The 27,992-nt window shown below is 41.4% G+C and overlaps 3 protein-coding genes across 3 annotated transcripts; all 3 read right to left on the bottom strand.

The window, feature by feature from the left end:
• Positions 1-10,435: 10,435 nt before the first annotated feature.
• Positions 10,436-11,741, bottom strand: LOC142390244 (somatostatin-1B-like). The gene is made up of 2 exons (XM_075475635.1): positions 11,445-11,741; positions 10,436-11,183 (listed from the first exon to the last, which is right to left on the bottom strand). Exons 1-2 carry the CDS (start codon positions 11,547-11,549, stop codon positions 10,956-10,958), a joined length of 333 nt encoding a protein of 110 aa, XP_075331750.1. The 5' UTR covers positions 11,550-11,741; the 3' UTR covers positions 10,436-10,955.
• A 3,757-nt stretch (positions 11,742-15,498) lies between these two features.
• Positions 15,499-18,445, bottom strand: srm (spermidine synthase). Its single transcript, XM_075475634.1, has 8 exons — positions 18,224-18,445; positions 17,822-17,942; positions 17,626-17,718; positions 17,106-17,259; positions 16,925-17,008; positions 16,552-16,697; positions 16,251-16,373; positions 15,499-16,148 (listed from the first exon to the last, which is right to left on the bottom strand). The coding sequence occupies exons 1-8, from the start codon at positions 18,352-18,354 to the stop codon at positions 16,131-16,133; spliced, it is 870 nt and encodes a 289-aa protein (XP_075331749.1). The 5' UTR covers positions 18,355-18,445; the 3' UTR covers positions 15,499-16,130.
• An 855-nt stretch (positions 18,446-19,300) lies between these two features.
• exosc10 (exosome component 10) lies at positions 19,301-27,688 on the bottom strand. Its single transcript, XM_075476506.1, has 25 exons — positions 27,509-27,688; positions 26,770-26,906; positions 26,308-26,431; positions 26,118-26,222; positions 25,781-25,940; positions 25,574-25,682; positions 25,412-25,487; positions 25,221-25,331; positions 24,909-25,052; positions 24,133-24,323; positions 23,811-23,967; positions 23,301-23,449; positions 23,067-23,117; positions 22,864-22,975; positions 22,716-22,763; positions 22,556-22,631; positions 22,366-22,475; positions 22,185-22,277; positions 22,035-22,103; positions 21,842-21,947; positions 21,688-21,761; positions 19,987-20,167; positions 19,806-19,870; positions 19,630-19,706; positions 19,301-19,540 (listed from the first exon to the last, which is right to left on the bottom strand). The coding sequence occupies exons 1-25, from the start codon at positions 27,629-27,631 to the stop codon at positions 19,510-19,512; spliced, it is 2,679 nt and encodes an 892-aa protein (XP_075332621.1). The 5' UTR covers positions 27,632-27,688; the 3' UTR covers positions 19,301-19,509.
• Between the last annotated feature and the right edge of the window lie 304 nt (positions 27,689-27,992).

Here is a 27,992-nt window from a genome sequence, read left to right as displayed (position 1 = left end):
CTGGGGTTAGGGTCAGCTTCGCTGTGTCTGTTCTCTAAATACCATCTGCATCAGATATACACATTTGGATCAACGGAAAAAGGCCTGCCTAAGGTTCTTCAGTAGCTGAGTACACACCGCTAACCAAGTGAAAACAAATTTGAGAGCCTGCAGCAAAACACAGAGGTTACCAACTGAGTTCACAAATGGCAGGCTCAACACAACACTGCACAGCAAAACTACATCTGCAAATGAAACAACATTTCCCAGCCTGGTTCGCCAACCACTAGAATATGTATCACCAGATAAGCATGGCTTTCTTTTGAGGACGGTGGTTACTACATATACAAGTGGGTACAGCATAGCAACAGCTTCCATAGCTTATCATGGGACTGTTTGACTATGTGTTGGTTTGCTTCACAGAGTATGTAGATGTGATCAGGTTTAGTGATTAGGTTATTGTGTTGTGGACTCTATGTCTTTCGTGCAAATTGTCCTTCCTCTTTTCTACGAGCACTTCAAAACAACACATGATCAAATGCAGAAAACGTTTGTACTGACAAAGCACATCGGTTGTCGTGTTAAAATGATTGAGAATGTCTGAATAAACCACTTGGAAAGAAAAAAAAGGATATAAAAATCACGTTCAATAAAACCTTGAGTATATTTAGGTTGGCTAATGATTGCATCCTTTTTATGAGAAGGAATGAAGAGCGAAGAAGATAACGTGTACAGAGCAGCAGACATCAGGAGCATGGCAGACAGATGAGACACCAAAAGAGCTACTTGACAAGTGAAGAAGAGGAGGGTATCAGACAGACGGAGAACACTCAGTTAACACAGTTTGTCACAGATCAAATTCTCCCATGCTCAGAAGAAGCACTTCTCACACAATAGAAGCACAAACTCTGAGAGCAGAGTTTTAACGAGTCTCAGCAACACACAGTCTAGTATATGGTGTTTTCACGAAGTCTTTGGGTTTTACTCCTGCTGCTGACAATACAGCGATAACGAACTTGAATGACAACTCAGATTGCTCTCATTTTGTTTATCTAGATTTCTTGTTTCCGAGAGCCAGCCATATGCACCTGACCAAATCTGCTGTAAATTTTACTCCAAATATATGAAAAATTTACAAATAAAAATCTCTTTTTGTCAAGCCCCTGATGTTTCAAGATTCTACCAACAGCTCATTGACCGTAATATACAGTTAGATCATAAGAGTTGGGCTTCGCTTTGATAAATCATTTAAATAAATATTCATTTTATCTATTCATTTCATATTTGCTTGTCTGATTAACAGTGACTGTTACCAGGGTTAGGGTTAGGGTTACCTGATTGTGTCCTCAACTTGAGTTCTCCAAACAGTTATTCACCAGACCAAAGCGTGACATAGCTGTGGCTATGTCTATCTTTTAAATGGGGAAAACTAGCAAATATCTTTTAAAAAGCTGGTATTGTCAGTTGATACTGAACACAACTTTCATTTTGACTAATCAGTTGAGAACTGTGGCTTTTTGCCTCATGAAATAAGGGAAACGTCATAGGTCAAAGGGGGGCAAAAACTAATTTATTTCCCCAGGGCTCTGTAGAAGTTTAAGCCAGCCGTGACAAACAGGATTATGTCATATTAGGAAAATATCATTCCAAGTTAAAAGATATTAAATCTCATGAATAATCTGAAAGCTTCTGTCCTCAATTAAAAATCCTCATAACTCACAGAATTTTAATCTGATAGACTGATAATTTTCAAACTTTTTGGTTTGTTACTAATGCCACGTATCTATCTACAATATCGGACGGAGGCAAGGCAAGGCAAGGCAAGGCAAGGCAATTTTATTTATAGAGCACAATTCATACACAGGGCAATTCAAAGTGCTTTACAGCTACATAAAATCACAAGAAGGCAATAAAACCATTAAAAAGGAATAAAAAAAATAAAAGAAAGAAATTAAAAAAGAAAGAAATTTAAAACCCATTAAAATAATCATTAAGTAATTAAAAAGTGCAGAGTGCAGATAAAATACTTTCAGGTGTCATATGCACAGCTAAATAGAACTGTTTTCAGCCTGGATTTAAACATTGTCAGAGTTGAGGCCTGTCTCACATCTTCTGAAAGACTGTTCCAGATGTTAGGAGCATAAAACTGAAACGCAGCCTCACCTTGTTTAGTCCTGACTCTGGGCACCAGCAGGAGACCCCTCCCTGGGGTTCTCAGAGCCCGAGTTGGTTCATATGGCTCTAACATGTCAGAGATGTACTTTGGCGCTTGACCGTGAAGAGACTTGTACACAAGCAGAGCTGTTTTAAAGTCTATTCTCTGAGCGACAGGAAGCCAGTGCAGAGACCTGAGCACTGGACTAATATGGTCGTATTTCCTGGTTCTAGTCAGGACTCGAGCAGCAGCGTTCTGGATGTACTGCAGCTGTCTTACAGCCCGTTTAGAGAGCCCAGTGAGCAGGCCGTTACAGTAGTCTAACCTGCTGGAGACAAACGCATGGATTAGTCTCTCTAAGTCTGGTTTAGACACTATTCCTTTGATTCTGGCAATGTTTTTAGATGGTAAAAAGCTGCTGATGTTACAGATTTAATGTGGCTGTTAAAGTTCAGGTCTGAGTCCAATATTACCCAGAGATTTCTAACTTGATAGTTAGGTTTTAGAGAGAGAGTCTCAAGGTGACTGATAACACTTTCTCTTTGTTTCTGTGGGCCACAGACAATGATTTCAGTTTTGTCTGAGTTTAGCTGGAGGAAATTGTTTTGCATCCACACACTGATCTGTTCGATGCAGCGACACAGTGTATCTACAGGCCCGTGTTCTCCTGCCGTCAGTGACACGTAGATCTGAGTGTCATCTGCATAATTGTGGTAGGACACATTATAGCTGCGTATTAGCTGGCCTAGTGGAAGCATGTACAGATTGAACAATACGGGTCCCAGGATTGACCCCTGGGGAACCCCACAGGTCATAGCCATTTGGTCTGAGACACAGTTACCAATTTCAACAAAATATTTCCTGTCCTCCAGATAGGACTTGAACCAGTTTAAAGCATGACCAGAGATTCCCACCCAGTCTTCTAACCTCTGTAATAAGATCGCATGGTCAACTGTGTCAAAGGCAGCACTCAGGTCCAGCAGAACTAAGACTGTGACTCTACTTGCATCTGTGTTCAGGCGGATGTCATTTGTCACCTTGATCAGAGCTGTCTCAGTGCTGTGGTGGGGCCTAAAGCCTGATTGGAAAGTATCAAAAGCATTGTTAGACAGGAGAAAGTCACTAAGCTGTTGGTATACAACTTTTTCTAGGACTTTGCCTAAGAATGGCAGGTTTGATATGGGCCGGTAGTTGTTCAGTACTGTGGCATCAAGATTGCTCTTCTTTAGAAGAGGCTTAATGACAGCAGTTTTTAAGACCTTTGGAAATGTTCCAGTCTGGAGTGAGATGTTGACTAGATGAGCAAGTTGTGGTAGCAAACTGCTCAGCACAGACTTTAGGAATCTAGTGGGCAACTCATCAAGGCAGCACGTTGATGAACTCAGACTGCAGATGGTCTCTTCGACTGTTTTGTCAGTAACAGGTGTGAAATGTGTCAGCTCTAGGTGTCTAGCTGGCTGCAGAGTAGTTATTTGTGTTGTGGAAATTATTGCATTTTTAATGCCTTGAACTTTGTCATTAAAGAATATTGCAAACTCATTACACTTGGATGTAGAAATGAGTTCTAAAGGCAGTGAAACTGGAGGGTTTGTTAATCTGTTTACTGTAGCAAACAGGACACGAGAGTTGTTACTGCAGTTTTTGATGATTTCAGAAAAATAACTCTCCCTTGTTCTACGCAAAGTCTGGTTGAACACACATAGCTTTTCTTTGTAAGTCTCATAATGAACCTGGAGCTTTGACTTGCGCCATTTCCGTTCGGCTCTCCGGCACTCCCTTTTCTGTGCCCTGACCGACTCTTCTTTCCTCCATGGCGCCCTTTGCCTACTTTTAACCATTCTAACCTTGACAGGAGCAATGGTATCCAAAACATTTAAGAGACTTGATGTGTAAGAGTTCAACAGATCATCAACATCAGAACACAGGGTGTTCTCAAACCTAATCATTTCCATAAACTGTGTCCCTGTTCTGTCATTTATGAGTCTTCCCCGAACAACTGCAGACCCAGCTGGTGTTTTGGGTAAAGTAGATAGGTCGAAGAAAACACAGAAATGATCAGATAAAGCAACATCAACGACATTCACGTTTGAAATAACAACACCCCTTGAAATGAGCACATCTAGAGTGTGCCCTCTGTTGTGGGTGGGCTCAGTCACATGCTGAGTTAGACCAAACATTTCAAGGACAGCAGTGAGCTCTTTAGCTTCCTTGTTATGCGCTACATCCACATTCAAGTCCCCTGTTATGACTAAACAGTCAAAAGCAGTGCACACAATTGAAAGTAGTTCAGTAAAATCATCAATAAAACAATTCTGTGGTGGTTTATAAATGGTGATATAAAGTATGGAAGATTGTTTTATCTCCATTTTGAATGACACATACTCAAATGATGAAAAAAACCCAAATGACAACTTGTGGGTGGGTATATTGTCCCTGAACATGGCACAAACACCCCCACCCCTCTGGTTTTCTCGTGTTTCAGACACAAAATTGAAGTGAGGTGGACTAGACTCAATCAGGACTGCATTTGCTGTGTTTTTGTCGAACCACGTCTCAGTTAAAAACATAAAATCAAGATTGTGAGAGGAAATAAAAGTATTAATTAAGAATGATTTGTTACTTAAAGATCTGACATTGAGTACTGCGTGTTTGAGATTAGTTATAGTTGAACTGGATGCTGTGTTCTTGCAAGGGATATGGATAAGATTTCTCTGATTGGACAGTCTGATTGTCCCTCTCTTCACTCCATCCTTGGACCTCTGGTTGAGATGGTGTTTACCAACACAGAGGCCCTTAGTGTCCTAGACAACAGCATTGACGCTGTTGGAAATGACAGCTGTGGGCACCGGTGGTGGGGGCCAAGCTGGGAGGGCTTTGGTCGATGGAGTAGGCTGGGGAGGGAGAGGGGCTCGATGCTTCTTTGAGGATAGAATTCTTGATCTTGCCATGTTTGGCGTGAGAGGAACCATTTTAATCCCCGATTTCACCAAGCTTTCAAGGTGATCAGGAAATCTCCTGGGTGACGGTGGAGAAGAGAACGATGGTGAAACATCTCTGGAGGGTGTAGATGCAGCAGGTGGGTCCCAGGCCTGTGGTGAGGCCCGTGGTGAAGGCAATGGTGGAGCTGCTGAATCCTGTGTTCGGGATGCTGGAGGTGCTGCTGTGGCTGCTGTGGCTGCTGTGGCTGAATCCTTTGCTGGGTCCTTGGGTGGCGAGGCAGGAGCTCTTCTCTGGCTCGTCTTCTCTCTCTGCGGCAGCACAGGACCCGGTCCTGGTCCTGGTTCTGGTCCCGGTCCTGGTCCTGGTCCTGGTCCTGGTCCTGGTCCTGGTCCTGGTCCTGGTCCTGGTCCTGGTCCTGGTCCTGGTCCTGGCCCTGGCCCATTCTGATGCCTCAGAGCGTGGAGAAGATTATCCGTCAGTCGTCTCACTCCACCTCTGTTCAGGTGTGGGCCTTTTCTTTGAAAGAGATCATCTCTTTGCCAGAAAAGATTAAAGTTCTCGATGAAATGAGGTCCTCTGGACTCACAGACTTTGGACAGCCATGTGTTCAACTGAAGCAGCCGGCTGAATTTGTTGATCCTCCTGTCGATGTTTGGGAGAGGTCCACTTATGAATGTTGGTATTGTCACTTTATCAAGACTCTCAAACAGTTTCTCAAAGTCTTTTTTTAAGATTTCAGACTGATTCTCTCTGATGTCCACTGCACCCACGTGCACAATCATCTGTTTCACCCCTTGGTGTTTTGCCAGTACCTCTGGTAGTAATCTTGTGATGTCAGAGACAGTGGCACTTGGATAGCTGCATGTAACCATTCTGTTTATGTTTATATTAGATATGGCTCCGTCTCCAAGCACAAGAGTATCTTTGACCTTGACACTCGGCACAGTTTCTCTGTCCATCTGCTTCTTTGTACCGTCTCTCTGTCTGTTACACTCAGTCACATTTGGCTCTGACAGTGGTAAAAATCTGTTTGTTAACTTTATTCCGGGTGATGTTACATATTCTCTGTTGATACCAACAGTTTGACGATTCTTCGGCTTTGCACCAAGTCCATCATACGTGCCTTTACAGAGTCTTGGAAAAGACACAGTATCATTTAGCTTTAAGTTGGAGGTAGCAGTTTTTTCACCCTTTCCTTTGGAAGTAAATGTGGACTTCTTACCACTGGATTCCATTGGGAGCGTTTCATGAAGTCCCATTTCAGTTTTTAAGGCAAAAATCCTTACTTGTAGCACCCAAATTTCTTGTTGATATATCCGACAGCTTTCACAGGGCATGTTGAAAGGATTGTAGTCGCTGGCTCGTCAGATAAGATGTAAAAAGAATAAAAATGATTTTAAAAAGTCTTGGTTCACTTAAAAGAAAAAGAATAAAATTATATCCAAGACTTGTGGAAAGAAGTAAAATGATTTAAAAGCAAATAAAGCGATAAGCAGCAGGAGGAAGCAGAGACACGTCTGCACTCTTCAGAAGCAGGAAGCATATCCAGGAAGCATATCCGGAGGATTTCACTCTCGTACCTACTTTGGTAAATGTTGATGAATTCTTTTTGAAGTGGTCGTAATGTGCAGTGGAACAGCAATGAGACCACTTCGTGCAGGGGAGAAAAAGTTCATGAATGAATTCATTTTAAAGTGTTTCAAATTCAATTAAATTCAAAAATACTTTATTTATCCCAGAGGGAAATTAAATGTTGATGTAACTCAATTAAATCAAAGAGTTATTATAGATGCTGATGGCTGTGGGCAGGAAAGATTTCCTGTAGCGGTCCGTTTTGCATCCAAACTGAAGAAGCCTTTGACTGAAGAGACTCTGTTTTCCGATAACAGTCTCATGGAGAGGATGTTCAGGGTTGTCCATAATTCTCTTGATTTTATGCAAAATCCTTCTTTGCATTATTGTCTCCAGAGGTTCCACAGTCGTCCCCAGAACAGAACCAGCCTTCTTTATCAGGTTGTTGAGTCTTTTTAGGTCCCTGGTTCTGATGCTGCTGCCCCAACAGATGACGCAAGAGGAAATGACGCTCTCAACAACAGACTTGTAGAAGATCTGCAACATCTTGTTGCAAACCTTGAAGGACCTTAGCTTCCTCAAGAAGTACAGTCTGCTCTGTCCTTTCTTGTAGATTGCTTCACTGTTGTGTCTCCAGTCCAGTCTGTTGTCCACATGAACACCAAGGTATTTATATTCCTCAACCACCTCCACTTCTTCTCCCATGATGAAAACTGGGTTTGATCTGACCCTGTTTCTCCTGAAATCTACAATCATCTCCTTTGTTTTGTTAACATTCAAGATGAGATGATTGTTCCCACACCATGCCACAAAGCGGTCCACCAGCTCTCTGTACTCAGCTTCTTATCCATCTCTGATACACCCGACCACTGCAGAGTCATCTGAATATTTCTGTAGATGACAGGAGTCTGACTTGTACTGGAAGTCAGAAGTGTACAGAGTGAAAAGGAATGGTGAGAGTACAGTCCCCTGTGGTGCTCCTGTGCTGCTGATCACCTGGTTAGACGCACAATTCTTTAGTCTGACAAACTGTGGTGTGTTTCTATCTAAATGTGAAGCAAACCTGAAACAAACGTACCTCAGGCTGGGTTGAAGTGAATATTGTAAATTAATCTGAGAATTGCTCTTAGGCTGAGGATGGGGCTATGTTACACGTAGCTGTAATGAACAGAATCATGCTGTCTGTCCAGAAAATAAAAAGTAGTCATTGTGATATTTCAAAGTGGAACATCAAAAATCAAAATCTCCCTTTTTGCACCACATAAGCCGTTGATTTGATCAATTAGTATTTTGGAAACAACACAAACATTCATGTGAAGTTCTTGATCTGTAGATACATATCCTACATTATTACTATGACAAATTATAATCTGTTTTTCAGACAATATTTGCAGTTGTACTATTCTTTAGTCTTTCTTCCATCATAAATAAATTGCATTCCTCATGCTTTTGTACTAAGAAACACAGGTAAAAAAAAAAATCATCCAGCATGAAATGGTAATAATCATATTCCAAATGTCATTATTTAACACCAGCCAAAGTCATACAAAAAACTGTTGCATCCTATAAATTTTATTCTTTGCATATGTAATCATGCTGAGCTCACTTTGAAGTTGTTTCCCCTCTATGAGGTGGAGCATCACTACCAAAGTCTTTGTTATTTTTAAACACCGCCACATATGAAGTCACATTTAAATTTGAATTACACAGTTAGGGCTGAGCACTCCTTTCCCTCCTCCTCCTTCAGATCAAAAGGAAAGCCAATAAAATGCTTTGCCTGCAGCCATCAGCTTTGATGTTGCTCCTCAGCGTGCTCATTTGAGCTCAGAGGCATAAAGTCAGGGGTGGACAGCACCTCTCTCGACATCGAATTGTTTTGTGTTTATAATGTCGATCCAGAGATGCAGATTTGTGTACGGTGCTTCTTTAGAAATGGAAACATTTCTTCCATTTCTTAAAAATATCTTTCCTCTTGCATAACACCGTACAATTTGCTCTCTTATTTGTAAATCTGGACGCGTGTCATTACTGTTTCCTTTCCTTTCTTTTAAATGTACATAAAGAATGAAAGGTGATGTGTAATGAACTGCAATTAGGTAAACCCACTGCAGGCTTTGTCTCCCCAGCATCATTAAAAGACCAGAGTTCCAAGTGGATGTAGGAACCATGTAATTATGCAGCTTTGAGAATCTCGGCACTATTACTTAACATCAAGTGAGATTTTTTTTAAAGATTTGAGTAAGAAATGGATTTGGACTATGTTGAGTTTTTTTTCTTTCCCTTCTCCAGCCATCTCAATTATGAACACGACAACAGTAAGAGGAAAATGTGTCTTAAACATGACCTTTATTGTACAACCTGTAATTGAGTTTGAACTGTGAGTGTTAAATCCTCACGATTATTAATCACGAGCTGCTGTTTTGCTGCACAGAGAGATGACGAGACCGCAACCAGAGGAGAGGAGTTTTTTGTCTTTCCACCGGTGTGGTGTAAGGCTTGTGAGGTATCATTAGAGTGAATAATGTTGTATATTTAAGAATTTACATGTTTAAACGTGGGTGTCTTATTTCATTATCGCTAAAATCCTAAAATAGAACATTAAGCGGGGGTTACTTTTATGTGTTGTATTATTTGAATATGATTCTCCGCTACTTTCCATTCACTATTGTTATCGATAACGCCTCTCTTCATGGACAGTTCAGAAGAAAACACTTTAATGTCTTGACAGTTCTTTGCTGAATGCAGATTCCTCATTATATCATCTTACTTTGAGACAGCAAACAACAAATGTGTCAAAAGGTTTTGTAAAAATCCCTTTAAAGCACATACTCAGTGTTCTGACAGTTGTTTTAGTGTTTGCTATGATTTGTGATTTTTAGCAACAACATATATGGTATATTTGAACTGTTTCAAACAGCAGGAAAGCACATCTGATGGATATCCATCGGGTCACCAATAGAGACTTTTGTGCCGGGCGCGAAATCAGTGCTTGATTGTGGCCGGCGTCCACTCAGTGTTCTGTCTCACAAAAAGACACGCATACCACAATAGTTGCACATACCAGAAGGGCTACGAGGGTGCGCAGTAATTGTAGTGTGACTGATTGAGTACAAAGCAGCCGGTAGCCAACTTGAATCTTATTTACTTCAAGACTCACAAAGCAAGCTGATGGGGGTCACACAGGGAACACTTCATTATCTCAACATGCAACAGAAAGCCCTGGCTGTGCTGTCTCTAACAAACAGGTCTCACCGATATAACCTCAACCAACACCTCCCTTCTCTTTCATTTTAACCAGCACAGACCTTTGTCTTATAGTCAAATGTTTTCATTGTTTAATGAACTGCAGAACACTTTTGAGGCCGCTCGTGTGTTGTCACTGCTAATGCTGTGACAACACTGAGGAAAGCCTTCGATTTATTTACTTTTCTATCTTAATGACATATCTAATGACCTGTGATAGGTCACTGAGGCGTCTCCCTCAACCTGTGACTGTGAATTAATAAGGACTATTTATTGGCAACTAATAAAACAGACAGGTACAATTCTTTCACATTGCTCACTCTCATCAAGTCGAGTTGAGTCTATTTCTATATTCATTCTAAAAAGCGTTGTGGCGGGGCTTTTTTCCCCTCCTGAAATACGCTAGAAATCAGCTATTCATTTAAGAATATAATTGTAGCACTTCTTTCTTAATATCTTAATTTTTCCTTTTCATGGAGCAACATTTCCTATCCTTAAAGTAGTATGTTGTTTTTGTCGATTTGTCAATAAAATGGAAACAAAGAATCTGATTGATTGACCTTTAATAAAGAGGGTGAAAAATGGTGTGTCCTTCACGTGCCATTTACAACTCAATCGTTCATAGATAGAAATATATTTGTGCACAGCAAAGTCCTAAAATGTGACCACAATTTAGGCGCAGCTGTCTAAGTCACAAAAAAAAAAAAAACATAGACATAGTTTTTGCATTAAGTTTGACTTTGTATTTATATTGTACAAGCAGGTGGAAAATATGACCTTCCTTCATTTTTTTTTTTTTTAACAATTTGCGTGAGCATTTAACTGTTACCATCCCAAACATTATATCCATGCTTTATTGTTGACCCTGAAGGTATCTGTTACATAAATACACACACTGTATACATAAATAGTTAATATTCAAACAGACACACTGTCTCAGTGAAGTCCATCGATGCTGCACAGGTGTAGATGATATGCACAGCTGAGGTCTACTACAGTTCATGTAGAGCCGGGAGAGAGGGAGTACAGGGGGCAGGCGGCGGAGCCGGGTGGATTTGGGGCACTGTTAGCAGGAGGTGAAAGTTTTCCAGAAGAAGTTTTTACAAGGGGCTTTGCGGTCACGCTGAGGCAGTGATAGCCTGTTATAGACAGCCCTTTCCTCCAGGCGAGACTCCAGTGGCTCCTCGAAATCCACAGGCGCCACTTCCCCCGGCAGCATGTTGGTGTCAAGAGCTCCATCCAACAAGCCCGACACCAGCTTAAGGATCAGCTCCTTGCGCTCTTTACTCAGCTCCTGAACAAAAAGAGAAGAGGAGAAAACAACAGATCACGGAAACTGAAATGTCAAATTTGTGGACAGATTTTTTTCCAGATGCATTTCAGAAAAAAATTACAATAAAAATCACACAATTCTTTTTATTCAATCACAAGCAACATTTATAAGTTTTGTCATTCCCCCCCCCTACAATCGAAACCACTTACAGTACTTAACAACAGGTTACATCAAGAAAAAATGTTCACATGGACTGAATAGGGAAAATAATAATGTCCTCACCCTGTTCACGTGGATTGGGCTCCTGTCGTCTACAGGAAGCACGGCAGCTGCTCTAACGCTGAACAGGACCCCCATGAGAGCTGCTAACACCATCAGAAGCTGCATGCTGTGACTTGAGTGCAGTGCCAGAGCTACAGAAGCGGGATAAGGAGGTTCTCAAAGACAAAGTGTGTGCGTGCGAGAGTCTGAGGAGCGCGGTCTAGTCAGAGGTCCAGAGGAGAGTGGCGAAGAAAGTGCAGTGCAGGTGGCGGCAGCTGCTCATCAGATCTGGAAACCACAAATGTTTCTTCTGCTCTACCTACAAAGTCCCTCACCCTTTTATATGCCTCTCCCCTCTGTCTGCCACTGACGTCGAGGGTGGTGGGTGTATGACGGAGGGTGTATGTGTGCATGCCGTTGGGGGTGTGAGTGCGTGAGCATGAAAGGGGAGGGAAGATGAAGGGGTCAGGACGCAACAAATGGAAGCGATGAAAGTTAACCTTTTTGACAAATTGTGAAGTGGTTGCGTTCATGTGATTCATCGGATGGGAACATCTGCAGAGAGCACCAACGTCACTGCTCCACAGGTTTTTTTCATATTTTTACATCTATCTCAATGATTGTTCAATCTCAAACAGCACCACACAGTCAGGAGGATGGACAGTTCCATCCCTTATATATGTTATCTCAAAAGTTACACTTTAACGGTCCTCAACATTCTGGATAAAAGAATCCCATTTCCCCATTGCAGCCATTAAAGGAGTCTGAAAGAAATACAAACTGACTGCATCTCAATGATATTTTCATAGTGATTGGCACTTGACTTCAGGCAACATCTGATTCCTGTCACTCTGCTTCTATGTCTTTTTTGACACCTGCAGATTACAATTGAGCGATCTAACACCCCATGATGCGGGGAAGTGTCTTCAGGAAATGCACAAGTCTGGTGGGGTAAACATAGTTTTAAAAGAAAAGGGAGCACTTCCTCGTCATTGAGTGAGTGCTAGACATACAGTGAAAACAATGGTTACTAAGCTTTTTTATTAACATTTATCATACGGGGGATTATGCTTTTGGATTAAATTCTATTAATCAATTAATTAAGTCATTTATTTCTTTCAATATTCTGAATTAAAAAAAATAAAAGAATGTCCTTTGTTTCTGGAAACAAACTATTCGTACCTTCATTTAAAACCAAATATCACCGGGCCGTTTCAGCATCCTTCACTATGTTGCAGGGCCATTTCACTTCAGCATAGGGAACGAACAAATCACCGGTTTATCTGTGATGAATGCCGCTAGTTACTACATTCCACATACCGGTCCTTTCAGCTATTGGTATTCACTTAGTGAGAAATTGTTTTCAGACCTGAATGCACATTCAGAATGATTGAATTGCCTTTTTATTTTCCTACAAAGTGCGGTTGCTATGTGATGCTATCAGATCAACGAAGGAAAAAAAGCCAAAGAAAAAGAATACAGTGGCATACAAAGACTTGGGCAGCCCTGGTAACAATTTAATTCCAAAAACATGCAAGCCACCGTGTGAGTTTTTTTCCCTCTTTTTTTTTCAAGGATATGACAATTTATTTGTTTTCACCCTTTTGAGTTCTAAAAGCCGGGACATCCTGTATGATCAGTGCTTAGCAACACCCTCTGTGGCAAGTATCACAGTTTGTAAATGGTTTTCTGCAGCCAGCTAAGTCTTTCAGCTCTTATTTGGGACAGTTTCACCTGTTTTTCTTTGCCCGCTCTTCTTCTTCTTCTTTTTTTTTTTTTTTTTTATACTTTGCCATCTTCTTGTAAACTTCTGATTTGTCCTGAACTGCTGCTTAGAGGAGCCGATGGTTGGCCATTGTTGGACCAAGGTTCAATAAGTCCAATAAAGCTTTGCAACTTGCAAAACCTGACCTTCTCACTCATGGGACAATAAAGGTTATTCTATTAAATTCTATTTTATTCTATTTCTTTGGTTGAAGTTTGGTAAAAGTTGCGTGAAAGTTTCATGACTTTTGCACTGTACTCCTTTCCTTTATTTTGTCTACTCTAAAATTGCAAAAATAATTCACAAATTTGGTTTAAAAAGTTGAAAGCAATGTTTCATGTTTTGCAGAGTCATGTCAACCCACTAAGCTGTTCCAGGAATAGAAACGCAAACAGTGGTGCTGAAGCTTTTGAATTAGTGCTTCCTAACTTCTCATGTTTGGGAAAACAATTGTTGCAAGTCACAAAATACGTATTTATGTGTCCTATTTTTAAAATAACATAAGGAAAACCCCAAAATGTAGTTTAATTCCATCTACCATATGAACTTTTCTTTTGAACTAAACTGACAGGAAAGCTGATTGGGGTATAAATGATCAGCTACCTTCTCATCTTAGGGGAAATTAAAGAGTTTGAGAAGCTCTTGTCGACCTTATGTCTGAAAAAGCACAATTAAAAGATTTTACCGCGTTTACTTGTGTGCCACTGGTCGGGAACATTGAGTACTTCCAAAATGCCTTGTTTGATATGTTCAAATGGGTTTATCATGCCTTCGCAACAGTTTTCGGGATATTTTCCTTCTGATCTGTGCAAGGCCTGGAGTCCAGCACAGAGATTAGCTGACAGTTGAATTGTATACAGTGTTGGCAGTTCAGTTTGTTTGAAGAATCTGCAACTTCCTGCCTTAAAGGCGTGTGGAGTCAAGCCTGCAAAAGACTTCAAATAGTGAGAAACGTCGGTATGATGCTGGTGCAGGTACTTAAAGATGGTATTAATGTGATTAACGTGCACGGAAGTCTCTATTTTCATCTCATGTACTGTACGGTCAATGATCATTTCAACAGCTTTCTGAGAGGGATCGCTGAGGAGTGCTGATCTGTTCATGCTCATGTTACGCAATTAAGTGGATCTGGACATGTGGACCTTTATTTAGCTGCACTGGAAACGTTTTAAATTCAAGCAACATAAGAATTGTCCTGCACTCTCTTTCAAGTTTCTGCAATAGAGATTTGAATCAATAGTGCACAGAACACAAATACTTACTCAAGGGTCATATTGGAAGGGGGAGATGTGGAAACAACACAAACACTCCAGTGGTGCAGTACGACAGTAATATCGCACATTGTTGCAGGTTTTGGTCACATTCAAATAGAAAAGCAGTGAGAGCGGATGTCTTCCACAACAATCACCGGAGTTGATGCAACTGAGCAGCAACAGTCACACTTCATATTGAAAAACACAGACTGACAATTTTAATGCAGCCGAGGGGCTTGTCCATCAAATTCAAAGAATCTGAGGTGTACAATTTATACGCAATTTTTTAATTTTTTTTTTTGCCACTCCATCTGAGACGGACTTCACCAAACAGGTTACAGGGTGCCACCTCCTGGCTGCACATTGAAATTACATCTGAACCTCACAATCCAATCAAGTACCTACACGGCTGGTAGTGTGAGTGCTGTAATCCATCACATTCCATTTCATTTAGTCAGGAAGTGACTTAAACTGCAGCTTTAAACTTCCACAAAAGGTTGAGAAAAAAAAGTTTGTTTTCCCACCCTTTCCCATTGTGATCTGGGCAGTGACGAAGTCATTTTCATGCCGTTAATTGTTTTTAAAACGACCACGCGCTTAAAAATACGAAACAATAACTAAATTCCTTCGTGTTACCAATTTATTACAGTTCAGATTTCTTATAAAAAAAACATAAATCCATCGCTCAACAAAGACAATGTTGACTTTTAACAATCAGGTCGTAAATCATCTTTTACAACAACTTAACAGATGCACCAAAGCGAAACAATTAGATTTCCACACGGAGAGAAACGATCAGCGTCCCGCAGCGAGAGTGGGAGCTTACTCGGGTGCAGGCCTACTGTCAGTGGTCAGTACTCAATTCTGCAAGCTATAATTGCATAAAGAGTTACATCTTAAAAAGACATATCTTGCATTGCAAATCTCCATGAATATTAGATTTTTTTTTTTTTAACTTTTTTATTTTTGCATTTTGATACCTTAGTATTAGAAAATTTTATTTCAAACTGATTAAAGCCGATCAGTTAAATGCATTTCATCTTACGCTTAAAAAAAAAAAAAAAAAAAAAATCTCATCTCTTGAGCTTTTTGTGCATGACACTACCTGCCTGGTACGTTAAGGATAGAAACAGAGCAAGTTTTTCCTCTTCCATAACACAGTACAAATATCAGGCACTATAGTTCTGTTCTCATGTGCAGAAAGACAAGTAACCTGAATGCCCGACCCTGGCTGATGGACAATGCAAATTTTCCAATGAGCACAAACAGATATTAAACACTTTGAATAAATGTGCAGCAACACATTACAAGTATACAGTTTATATACTCTATATGGTATGTAACATATTGCATAATGTGTAGATACAAACAATCAAATAACCAGTAAACCGTTGAAGAATGAGGTCGGGTTTGATGCCAATGCTCTTCCCACTCAGACCGGCTCTCCACATGATGCTTATTAGACAGTTACAGATAAAAATGAAAATCCATATACACGACGAAAATAAATAAACACCAAGAGTGTGTAAGACTGAAGGAAGGAAACACTGACAAGATAATAACTCAGCAAGTTCCCACCAACTGATTGCTTTTGGCGACGCTGACCTATGCAGAGGAGGGTGGAGAAGTCGTAGATTGAGGTTGCTTTTATCTGTGGTGTGGGGGCCAGGTAGCGGAGGAACATGGCGGTCATGCTTCACTGAGTACCTGTTAATGATCGAGACGACACAGAAGAGTGACAGGTATGGGTCCAGAGTCCTGAATGACATTTCAGTAAGTGCTCCACACCAAAACCAATCAAAAACTAACCTTTCTTGCAAATTCCGGAAGGACGAACGAGGCTTTGTGAATTTCAGGGTTGTAATATTTAAGGCTCATACTTTCCATTTCATCTCTTGACAGTGCTTTTACTGGTTCCTTGAAGTTTGTTTCCTGACAAGAAAATGACAAAACTTCCTTAATTTGCTCATCGCACGTAACACAAAAGGAACAGCGGACAAACTAATGTGCTGAGAAGTGCGCTTTGAGGCAAACCGTTGTCGCTTCAAGGCAATCCAACACTTCTCAGGTGTGCGGCGGGCGACAACTGAATAATGACAAGCACACTCACAGGATTTTTACTGCACAGCATGAATCCAATTTGACCACTGGGATAAGTTGGGATGGTGCTGTAAGCATAGTCCACCACTGGGAACAGGGTCTTGCAGAAGGTTCGCATCTCTTTTATCAGCTCCAAATGGAGCCACTGACACTCTCCTGAAAAAAAAAAAAAAAAGAGACATAAAAACAATAGAAAAGCCATACTTTTATTTTACTGCACTGGTCGATCATCAGATAGACAGAAGACTATAATTACAAAAGAATGGATTCTAACAGTGCTTTCAGTAGACTGGGAAAAGAAAAGCCAAATATGACTTTTGCTTTAGTTGTCATCCGATTGAAATAATTCATCTTCCTTTCTCCGACTTTTAATACAAACCTACCTTGGGAGCAAAGAATTCCACCACGTCTCAAAGCTGCCTTCATCAGCTGATAGTAAGACTCCTTGAACAAACTCTCTGCAGGTCCTGCAACACAAAAAAAAAAACAACAGAAACCTGAATGAGGCCACACCTTAAAAAGTCGGAGCAGAAACAGAACGCTCTTCAAAAGGGCGGCACCTACCGACTGGGTCTGAGGAATCGGTTATAATAATGTCAAAGGCATCCTGGTTTTGCTTCATAAATTCAAAGCCGTCACCGATATGGAGGGTGAGCTTGGGACTGAAAAACCCTTTGGCCATTCCTGGGAGGAACTTCTTTGATACATTTATGACATCCTGCAGAGCAGACACCATTAGCACTCATGAGTTGCCATTGCCAGGACTCTCACATTCATCAAATAATGACCCGATCACAATGTTTTGAGATAGACTGTGTTTATCTCGAGGTGCTACATTCTAATTTCTGCTTTAAAGATCATCTGTCGACGCGGTCATCTCGAATTTACGTGAAAGGTCAAACACAAGAGTACGACTGTGGTCACATTATGGTTGCAAGCTTAATGAAAAGGGAGAGCCCGGTAGAAGTATTTAAGATGGTTTATGACAATTACTCACAAACTAAATTGCCATGATCTGGTGCACTATTGGGGTTATGGCTCTCTAGAGAGAAACTATGATCGCTGTCAGTGTTATTGCTCCCACCTCATCTATCTCACACAGAATGGCCGACTCCACCAGTGGATTCTTCACCACCTCCCTCAGCACACCACCATCTCCACCGCCAATAATTAGTACCTGTGAAAAAAAAAAAAAGGAGAAACGTGATACTACCGTGACAACAAACATGACTCGTCCTGAATAGATTTACTGTGCAGCTCCGAGAATTTCACAATCATACCTTCTTGGGGCAAGGGTGGCTGCACAGGGGAAGGTTAGCAATCATTTCCTGGTAGGCAAACTCATCTCTCTCTGTGCACTGGATCACTCCGTCCAGCACCAACACGTTTCCGTAGGTTTTGCTGAAAAGCGACGTCAGAGCAAAACATGAGGCACGTCTTTACAACCTGAGCCTTGGCTGACATGATACGTCTTACATTTATGATTCATTGTAACCTGACAGCATCGTTTAAAACTCCTCTCAGAGCTTACGTTACAATCATCTGTGCCTATACGTGGTAAACTGGTAAACTCACGCGCTTCTTTCTGGAGAAAGAAACAAGCCCTGGGTTGCTCAATCAGTGCATGCAGAGTACCGCTAAATGCTAGCAACTTTAGCCAAGTCAGAGGCTAAAGCACTCACCTCTTGAAAACCATAACATCTTGAAACTTGGATTTCTGGTGGTGGAGGACCTCTTCCACCTGGAGGCTCATCGCTTGCCCCGGCCATAACGCACACGACTCCGTAAACCACCCATCTTTAATGTGGTCCATGACAGCTGCCAACGGCCACAGGTACAGGCAATACTAACGTGTTTGTAAGTGTGGCAGTGTGAGCGAGTTACGACGAAAAGCCGTTTCTTGACAGCTAAACATGCTGCTTCCCGTTATAGCGAATGGGAGGCTTTTGACGTAGGCTATCAACGTCAGCACGGACCAATAGTGTGGCAGTATGTGCCGGTCCATATGTAGTTTGTTTGACTTGACACCACCAGCACGACTCTTGGCACCGCCCTGCGAGTAGCCCACCTCGCTACCCTATCACCGCGCATGTGTGACCAAGGATCCATTCCAGACTCGGACACACCACAGATGTTTTTGGCAATTTTATAACATTTTATCTTAAACTCTTTAGGTAGTCTTTTTGTAGCCATTTTATGTCTCCTTTAGTTGGCGTTTTGTCTAAAATTAGCCACATTTTGTCTGTCGTTGTTGCCATTTTTCTCTCTGGAAATATTGCTCTCATTTTTTTGCCTCTTGCTCTCTAATATTTTGTAATATTGTGTTGCTTCGCTAACGTCAACACATTTATATAACCATATTTTACCAATTACTTTTCAGATTAAGACAAATTGACAAAGTAAGATGCAAATATTACAATATCGGTGACAAACCTTTCCGACGGTGATGTAAGCAGTGGCATCAGAGACACTTTCTTCTTCAAATAGTTTCATTTAAGAGATTCAAAAAGAGAAAACATTCAAATTCAAATTGAAAAACCAGGAAATCAGCCGATAATTTTTTTTATTTTAAGTGAATAAATACAGCAGCTGTTTTAACTTTTACAACAACTGATGTAAACATTGCCAGAGGCATTCTGTACTGAACAGGTGAGGCATGGACATGGACTCAAGTCCCTCCAACTTTCTGATAAAATTAAGATACAGATTTTCAGTCCCTGTCTTAAATGGAAGAAAAAAAACAAACAAACAAAATGCTGTTCCTCTAAAATCACCTTTAATAAAGAGTTGTGTGCTTCCACATATTTACAGGACAAACGGGTTCACATATGGAGAAAACACACTTTGAAATGAATCACACTCTGAAATAACCCCTGCAACAAGGAAAAAGAAAAAAAAAAAAAAGGAAAAGAAAACAGTTTGCAGGCTGTTTTTAAGCAAGAAAGAAAAAAATAGCATCAAAGAGAGTCTATCTCTTGGGCCAGTTATGCCGGAATCCTCTGTAAGGAATAAAGGAAACGGAACAGTTAACTCATGGGATGTTTGAAATGGCAGAGGCAAAGAAACAAGCCGTTCTCACTAGATTTACCTGTCCGATTTGCCACCCAAGTACGACATACTTCTGTTTCCACTTGCAAAATTGTTCTTTTGTCCCTGAGGAGTTCTCTGTTGGGTGGAGGATTATAAATCGTCAGCAAATAATTACATTATATGTTGTTGGAAATATGTGATCATTCAACCAAATAAAAACAAAAAACAAACCACCTTCTTCTTAAAACCGTGGGCTTGCCGGTTTGGATCAAACTGCGTGTTGTCCTTTGATTTAGTACCTGTACAAAAAAAAAGTGGACAGATTTAAATTCATCTATATTATATTTATTAAATTAATCTGGATGAGGAATAAGATTTGGTTCGTTCAATATCATGAAAAGAATGATCGACTTACCAGCAAAGACTTTGAGGTCTGACTGACTGTAGTCGAAGGGCTTGAAGCCGTCTTGGGGAGGCGCTTCCGTCTTCTGGGGCTTCTCCTCAGATTTCAGCAGCTTCTTACTTGGTTTGGGAGTCGTCTCTCCAACCTCGCTGTCAACCCTCTCCCTTTTCTTTTGGTTGCCTTTTGCCGATTCCTGGGGAAATGAGCCCGTTAACGTTACATTCAACACAGAGGATGTTCATTTTGTTGTTTTTATAGATGCGTGCACTTTGGGACTAAGGAAACAGGAAAACCATGTTTGATGACGTGGACGGGACCAATGAATGAGTTGATCTACTACATAACCAATCAGCTCTTTTCAGATGTGGAGGGAGGGAGGCAGTTACACTTTTTGTAAAATTGGTGGCTTCAGACCAGCAAGCATTATTGCCTTTTATTTTTCGACCATCTGTCGATACGATTGCATTTTTTCATAAATGCTTTTCAACCACATAAAATACTGTATTTCTTGGAATTGAATGATTACTAAAAAATAAATAAAACTCAGTGCGGATCCATGCATATACAAGCCGTGTCTGAACTGAACAGATGAGATTTCTTTCTGTCTGCTTTGCTGTACTGTTACAGCGTTGCCTTAAGTTGATGCGTCTTTCAGAATCAACAATAAAAAAAAAAAAATAAAAAAAAAAAAAACTGTCATTTGCTCCACATGACAGTTAAACCAGATTTGTTTTATTTGTTGGGGCTATTTTTAATGCCTTTAATGGAAGGGAAACAGGAAACAGAGAGAGGGGGAATGATATGCAGTAAAGAGCCGTCCGATGCGGGATTCGAACCGGGCCCGACTGAAGCGAGGACTGTAGCCTCTATACATGGGGCGCCTGTACAACACACCACGCCATCAACTGTTGTTCTTTTCAACATCTTTAGGAAACATACATCTGCCTGCAGCTGGCTCAATGATGACTGTTACTTTCGAGCGCTGCTTCCAACATTTCTGACAATGACACGAGCCACTGGGGACAGTGCCAAGTTGTCAAGATTCTCTGAAGCAGTAATCACACAAGGGATTACCATGATGCATGCCAACACTTTGTGCCCTGGTGAAAGGTGAGGGGAGGCAGTACAGCTGGTGGGGATAGAGGTGAAAGTCACAGGGTGTTGACCACTATTTATTCCTGTTCACCTTGTTTAAAAGGACCAGGAACTTTTGTCTGAATATTTAAAACAGAGATGAAACATAATAGTGTGCCAGGAGCATATGAGTAACCAAGCGGGCCAAGTAATATCCCCGGAGAGATGAATCTAACAGCAAGAGGGCTTTTGAGAAGAAAGTGGCTGTTGCTTCTCCCCAGGAGGACCGAAATGTGTCTGATTAGTAGAGGGGACGTCTGTAATGCCTCAGCCCCACGCTGTGCGTTACCCTTCCCCAGGCACGTTATGTGACAGACATGAATATTTAAAAAAAAAAAAAAAAAAAGCTGCTATGATGCCGGTGCTGCAAACCGGCAGCAGTGCTTCACTTGCTTTGAGTCACGAGCAACATCTTAGGAAAATGGGGGGCACTGCAGAGGGTTAAACTGGATATTAATGTATGGTCTTTAAAATGCTGTTTCAGGCTCTTGGTTTTCATCAGTTTTTTTTTTTTCTTTTCCCCAACAGGGACTTGCAATGTCTCTCAGAAGTGGAGAAGAGGAAATGGAAATGACTCACCGCGGCTTGCTGGCGCACAGTGACAACGTTCTTGAGAGATTCCTGGTAGCTCTGTTTAGCCTTGGTTCTTTCTTCTGTGGAAATAAAGAGCAGATAACATTGAGAAACATGACTTTTAAAAAGTGCCAAAATTGTAAGAATTAAACCCTATTACCTGAAGCTTTCTTTGCCTGCTGCTTCGCTTCATCCTTGACTTTCCTCTTTGCCTCCAACTCCTTCTGTTGCTGTTCAATACTCTGCAGTTTCCATCTTTTGCTGATCTGTCAAGGCCAGAAAGAAAAATCATGAACATTCACATAAAGAAGGGGTTAACAGACATTTTTTGCTGAAAGGAGCTTTTCCATTACCTCAAATATCTTTGAAGACGGATCGAACTTGGCGTTCTTGTTGACATGCACATCGGTGGAAGGTAAATACTGAAATTCCAAAGGAAGATAGATGAATACAGCCTGTCAAAGTAATAAAAACACAAACGGGACCAGAGGCTCATCTCTTACCATTCTGAAAGGGTTTTCAAAAGACTCAATGATACGTCTGGCTTTCATCTGAGCTACGGCGATTGCCGTTTGGTCATCGCGCGTTTCCGCCTCCTGCAAAAGAAAGCAGAGTTCCAACATCACGCATCGGTTACGAACAAACACACGAGCTGAAAGCAGCAAACTGGATCTTGATCTCTACCTGAAACAGGGTGACTTTAGGTGGTGCCAAGAGACCGCTTGTTTTCTGCACGTCAACATCCATTTTGTGCTCATTCTCAGAGAAAAGTATTCCTTGTTTAACTGGCGCTTCTGAAAATGAACACACCATCAAAAGGGCCCAAAGTGGGAAAATAGATCACATGCACAACACGCAAGAGTGTCAAGCTTACCATGAGGTGACAAGTGGGGGAGGTCACTCTCAGAAGCCCTGGAAGTGTCATGTGGACCAAACAATGCGACTTCTGGCTGGAAAAATACACGATCACGTTAATTTTACCCCAGTCATGGCTGCTCGATTTACTCACTCAGAAAACTGACAGTTCCTCCAACCTTTTTAACGGGTGTGAGTCCTTTTTTCTTTTGAGCTGCGATCTCGGCCTGTGTGGAGAGTCGAAACATATTGCAACAAGTTACTTAGTGAGGCACGCTGGATATTAAGCGACAGCACAAACCGTAAACCCCGCCGGTGTTTCCTCACCTTCAGGAGGGGCATTTCCCTGGCTTGCTGCACGAACAAATGGAGCTCGTTGACCTGCTGCCTCACCAGTGGGGGAACAGGGTAACAGCAGGCGATGATGCCCTGAGGCTCTCTGAGGAGACAACAAATGGTTGTGCTCGAGGTCGATACTAAAAACACTTAAGCAACCTAATATCTTCAAGTGTGAAATCTAGTTTACTTACTTGGGCAGCTCCTCGGATATTTTGCTCATCATATGTGTGGGCAGGACATATCTGAGCACACAAACAACCCCACATGAAAACATGTTTAGAAAGAAAAGGAGACTTTAAGAAAAACCATGCAGGTGTCTGCACACAGATATATATATATATATATATATAAAAAAAAAAAAAAAAAAAAGGTTGAAGCAGGTTTCGAGACAGGAGAGTTTATCCTCTTCCACACACACAGCCTACCCGGTGCTTTCATCTTCCTGCCTGGCCAGCTTATCCCTCCAGGCAAACAGCAGTCTGAAGGCAGTGAGCTGCTGGGTGTTAAAAGACTTCTTCTGCTTCCTCTGAACCTCCAAATATGACTCCTCTGTGTATATAGGCTTCACATATTTCTGTTTGAGGGCGCCAGGGGACACAGTGAATAGTAACAAATGTCAGAAAATGAAGGAAGGAGGACTGGCTAATAATTATAATAATAATATTAATAAAAAAGCATGACACTACAGACAAATAAGGTCAAATATCTTAACTGATCTAACGAAGGATTCCTAAACTCTTTCCATTAAAAGAATGTCATACGTTTCCAGACACAAATCTCAGGATTTCTCAAGCCATGTATTCAGGAGATTTTATGAAATGAAAATATACACAAAAAAAAATGTCCAAAAAGGCAGGAGAGCTCTCAAAAAGAAAAAGAAAAACATATTCGCCTTTATTGTTGCCTCAATCATATGAAGTGAAATGTGTGCACACCTTCAGAGAAACGTCTTTGCTCTTGTTCCAGACACACTGCAGCAGGCCAGGCTGCCCGTGGTTGGAGTCCAGCAGCTGCCCCCTCACACGGTCGTAGATGTATAGCAGATAGTGGGTGTCTGTCCGAGCATACTGTATCATCTCATCCGGTATGGGGCTACAGGGACATGTTAAGGGACTTTATTTCAGGTTTATAAGATTTAAGTTCGAAACTAACTCAAAGGAACGATGCACCTTCTGTCAAGAAATGAAAATTAAACCGATCCAACCGTTTTAAACTTAAATGATTTTTGAACAAATTGAAATATGTTCATCAACACACCGAATCCTCCAGTCAGCCAGCTGGTAACGTTTGTCCGAGTCCACGTCGCAGAAGTGTTTCAGCAAGTGGTCGAGGGAATGTCTGGCCAGGTTGAGCGCTCGGCTTGCCTGATGCGTGTCAAAAAGGTTGACAATGTACAAACCAAAATCTTTCTGAAGCCACTCGATGTCCGAGTCGGCACCGTGAAACACCTGAGGAAAAAGACACAAAGCACGTTCGGCTGCTTTAGTGAAAGAGAGACTTGACTCGTTTGAACCACAAAAAAAAAAAAAAACTAAAAAAAAAACCAAAAAACCAGTGAAGACTGGGATCACAGCAGGTGGTGCTTTTTCATTTGAATCATTTTCACAAATCTTTTAGCTGCTCGAGCCCACGCACCACTTTTTCACAGGTGTCCCACAGTGCATGAGTAAGGTTGGATCCCACACGCACCACAGGACACCCGCGGACTTCATCCAACACGTCAGAGAGTGATGGGGCTCTGTGACACCTCGTGTAAGAGTCGGAGGACGGCACTTGAGAGAAGGGCATCGGTGGAGATTTTATTCTTCAGGCTTTTCACCAATCTCACTCGGAGATGGATAGATTAAGTTGAAGACATATTCCCTAAAGGCTACAGGTTCATCGTGTTATTTTGGGTTCTATCTTGGCTCTTTTTACCGTAACTTATATAAAAAGGGGCACAAAGACTGTGCTGTTGTCCAACCTAATTCAATATATCACCAGTTACTTTCCAACAGGACGAAGCGAGATCATCTGTGGAACAGTTCCATTACCTTGACTATCGCCGGGTCTGTGAACACTTCGTTCAGGATGTACATCTCGCTGCGAAGCTCCAGGGTGTCGATGATGAAGTCCTCCTCTCTGGTGGAGATCTGCATCAGGGAGGTGAGGCCGAGGAAACTCCTGTAGGAATGGTGCTGCGATAGAGAACAAAATGTTAACAAAACAATACCCTCGAAAACAAATATCCAAAGACTCATGTCTGCAATTTACTATTGACATTTTCAACATTGAGGGCCTTAAAAGTGTCCAAACTCCTGCTTGGCTTTCTGGGTTAGATCATATCACACGTGTAATATTTGTACCTCAAGGTCCACTGCAAATTCAGACAATTTGCACAGCTTCTCGTTCAGAGCCACTAGGTCCTCCAGTGAGTCAATAAATGTCAACTTTGTCTCAGCCATTGGCTTGTACATCTAAAAGCAATATGCACATAACAGATTAGAAAGAAGCCTAACCGGGAATATATCATACCATCACTATATGAGTTTGTTACCTGAGGCTCTGGCTTGGCCAAAAGGCTTTCTGTTACAGAAAGATGGTCCAGTTCATATTGGTATGGGTGTGCAAACCTACATGGATCAAAGTCCTATCATTAGATCAACAGCAAGAAACTGGAATAGCCAAAATGCTACAAAATGCTATGGTCAAGTCTCACATGTCGTCAACATGTTCCCGAGTTCTCTGCTGGTGAATGAAGTCGGCCAGGGCAGCTGGAACATCAAGGTCCTCCGGCCTCTCTTTACGTATTTGTTTGTTGGTGAAATCTAAAGTTGGAGAAGAAAACCGAACAAGTTAGAAATGTTCAAAATGACAAGTCAAAAGACGAGATGCAAAGCCCATGAAAGGGAAAGACATGTCTTACAAGATGGAAGTGGCTTTATTGCGTTGGGCTTGATGAATATCTTTGGAATAAAAGGTGTGTTGCTGTTGTCAATTTTTTCCTTGAACTTCAGCTGAGGTCTCACGACATTCTTGGCATGGAGCAGTTTGAAAGTCTCAGAGCGACTGCCAGAGCCGGAACCCTGATCAAGAAAAGCATAGTTTACGAAACACCCGAGTGTAATTATTTATGACAAGTCTCAATTTTTTTTTAGTGATTTAAGTTAGCTGAATACCTGGACTGGAACATAAAATAACAGTTTGAATGTGGCCAAAAATAGACACTTGCAGTAAAAGAGCTGAGGGGTTTATTAGCCAACCTTGCGATTCCAGCTGGAAACAACAATTTTTGGGGGCTGAAATCCAGCAGGCATGACAGGCTTCTGGCCCCTGTTTACGCCATCGGCCTCATCAAGGAGAATCCCCTGGAAATCAAACGCAGAGCTCGTTTAGTTTGCAACAGCTTTTTGTATTAATTGAATTGTTCAATGCCCACAGTGCGGGTCGTACCGCTCTTTCGAGAATAACTTCGTTTGAGTCCACAACCAAGTCAAATCTCTCCTCCAGCCCCGTCAGCTTGTTCCGGTCTCTGATGTGAGATCTGCAGCCGTGGTACTGCATAATTTGACTCATGCTAACACGGACACACAGTGATGACAAGACACACAGAATTAACTGACCTTGTTACTCAGCAAGCCTACTTATCCGTTGGCATGTCTATTCAAGACAGAATTCTTTCACACTCAGACTATCAACAATTTCCAATGGGCTTTAAGAGGCAATGCACAGTGGATTCGAGAAATACAATTGTCACTGTGTTGCACATTTACAGATTAAGTCAAAAGAGTCTAAGCATTCTTGAGTTTGTCCGTTGCATTGGGGTAAAAGGTAGCTGAATGATGGATGGAGGAAATAGTTTGGCAGAGAAAAGGAAGTCTGACTGTGCTTTAGTCCAATATATCATATACTCACCAGTGCAAAAGCTTATCTCCTTGACTTTCACAGAACTCCTGGAAGCCAGGGAAGCTCCGATAGAAATCATATTCATCTCCAGTTTGAGGTAAGCCAGCGGATGCTTTCGTAGCTGATAATACTGCACCCAGTCCATACTGTAGAGACACGCAGAGCTCTTACCAGTTTTATTCTTACTATTTCTAATTCAACCCAGTGAAGAACAACTACAAATTAAGGAAGGTAAAACCCTGAGATGCAAAGTTTAGTTTACTGTGTGTCATATTATCCCAACGTCCTGAGAATTCAACTGGGATGTGGTGTTAACATGTTTATCTGAAACCTTACTCATGAGTTTGTGCTAGTAACAATTTGGATGTGATGTTGGGGGGGGGGGGATTTTCCTGTTTGCACCAAACAATTAGACAATCAAACATTGAGTCAGCTGATTTAAAGAGATTGGCAAGTATTTTGACTGATTTAAATGTCAAATTAAGACGATTACTTGCAATCATTCCGGTGAGAAATACTGTGCTACATACTGCATCAATTGTAAGCTAACTAGCTGGGAAGCTAGACTCGTCTCGGTGATCAATGCCTTATCGATAACTTGAAAATACCTTTAAATGAATACTTGTATCGACAGTTAGTTGAGCCTGTGTTCTATCAATGCTGGTAACTAGCAAATGTATCCACGTTGCCCACCTGAACTCCGAGCCTGAGCTAAAAACTCTGTGACCACCTGGTTGAGTACACTTACTTTAACGAAAGCGTCCGCGTCTTTGAAACCGGGACACAGCTCGTTTTTGTCCTCATCGTTGACGTCTGAATCACTGTCTTGAAGCCCACTGGTCGTGGAGTCTTTACTTTTAGAATAATCCATAATCTACTTTTGTGCTATGTACATGCGTGCCACAGGAAGAAGCCCTTTTCCTGTGCTTCTGCGTTGCTTGGAGGGAGGCTGGAGAAGCTACAGCGCCCCCTAACAGTGTGGAGTGGAAAGACTATAATTTGTACAACATGTTTTCCCTGCCTTAATCATTTTGTTAGACAACCATTATGGATATTATGACAAATGTTATGAAACTGAGCCTTAAAATTATTGCTGAAAAATGTATCTCATATTGAATTCAGTTCAGAGTCTAAAGCCCCTGGTCTCAAGCTTTTTTTTTTACCGACAATATTATATGCCGTGTGGCCTGGAAATGCTTTGGGAGCGCCCAGCAGGAGCTGGAGAGTGTCGC

The sequence above is a fragment of the Odontesthes bonariensis genome, chromosome 10 (genome assembly GCF_027942865.1).
Source record: "Odontesthes bonariensis isolate fOdoBon6 chromosome 10, fOdoBon6.hap1, whole genome shotgun sequence".
Taxonomy (NCBI): Eukaryota; Metazoa; Chordata; class Actinopteri; order Atheriniformes; family Atherinopsidae; genus Odontesthes; species Odontesthes bonariensis.
Note: the sequence above shows the minus strand (reverse complement) of the source record. Positions and strands in the feature narration are given on the sequence as shown.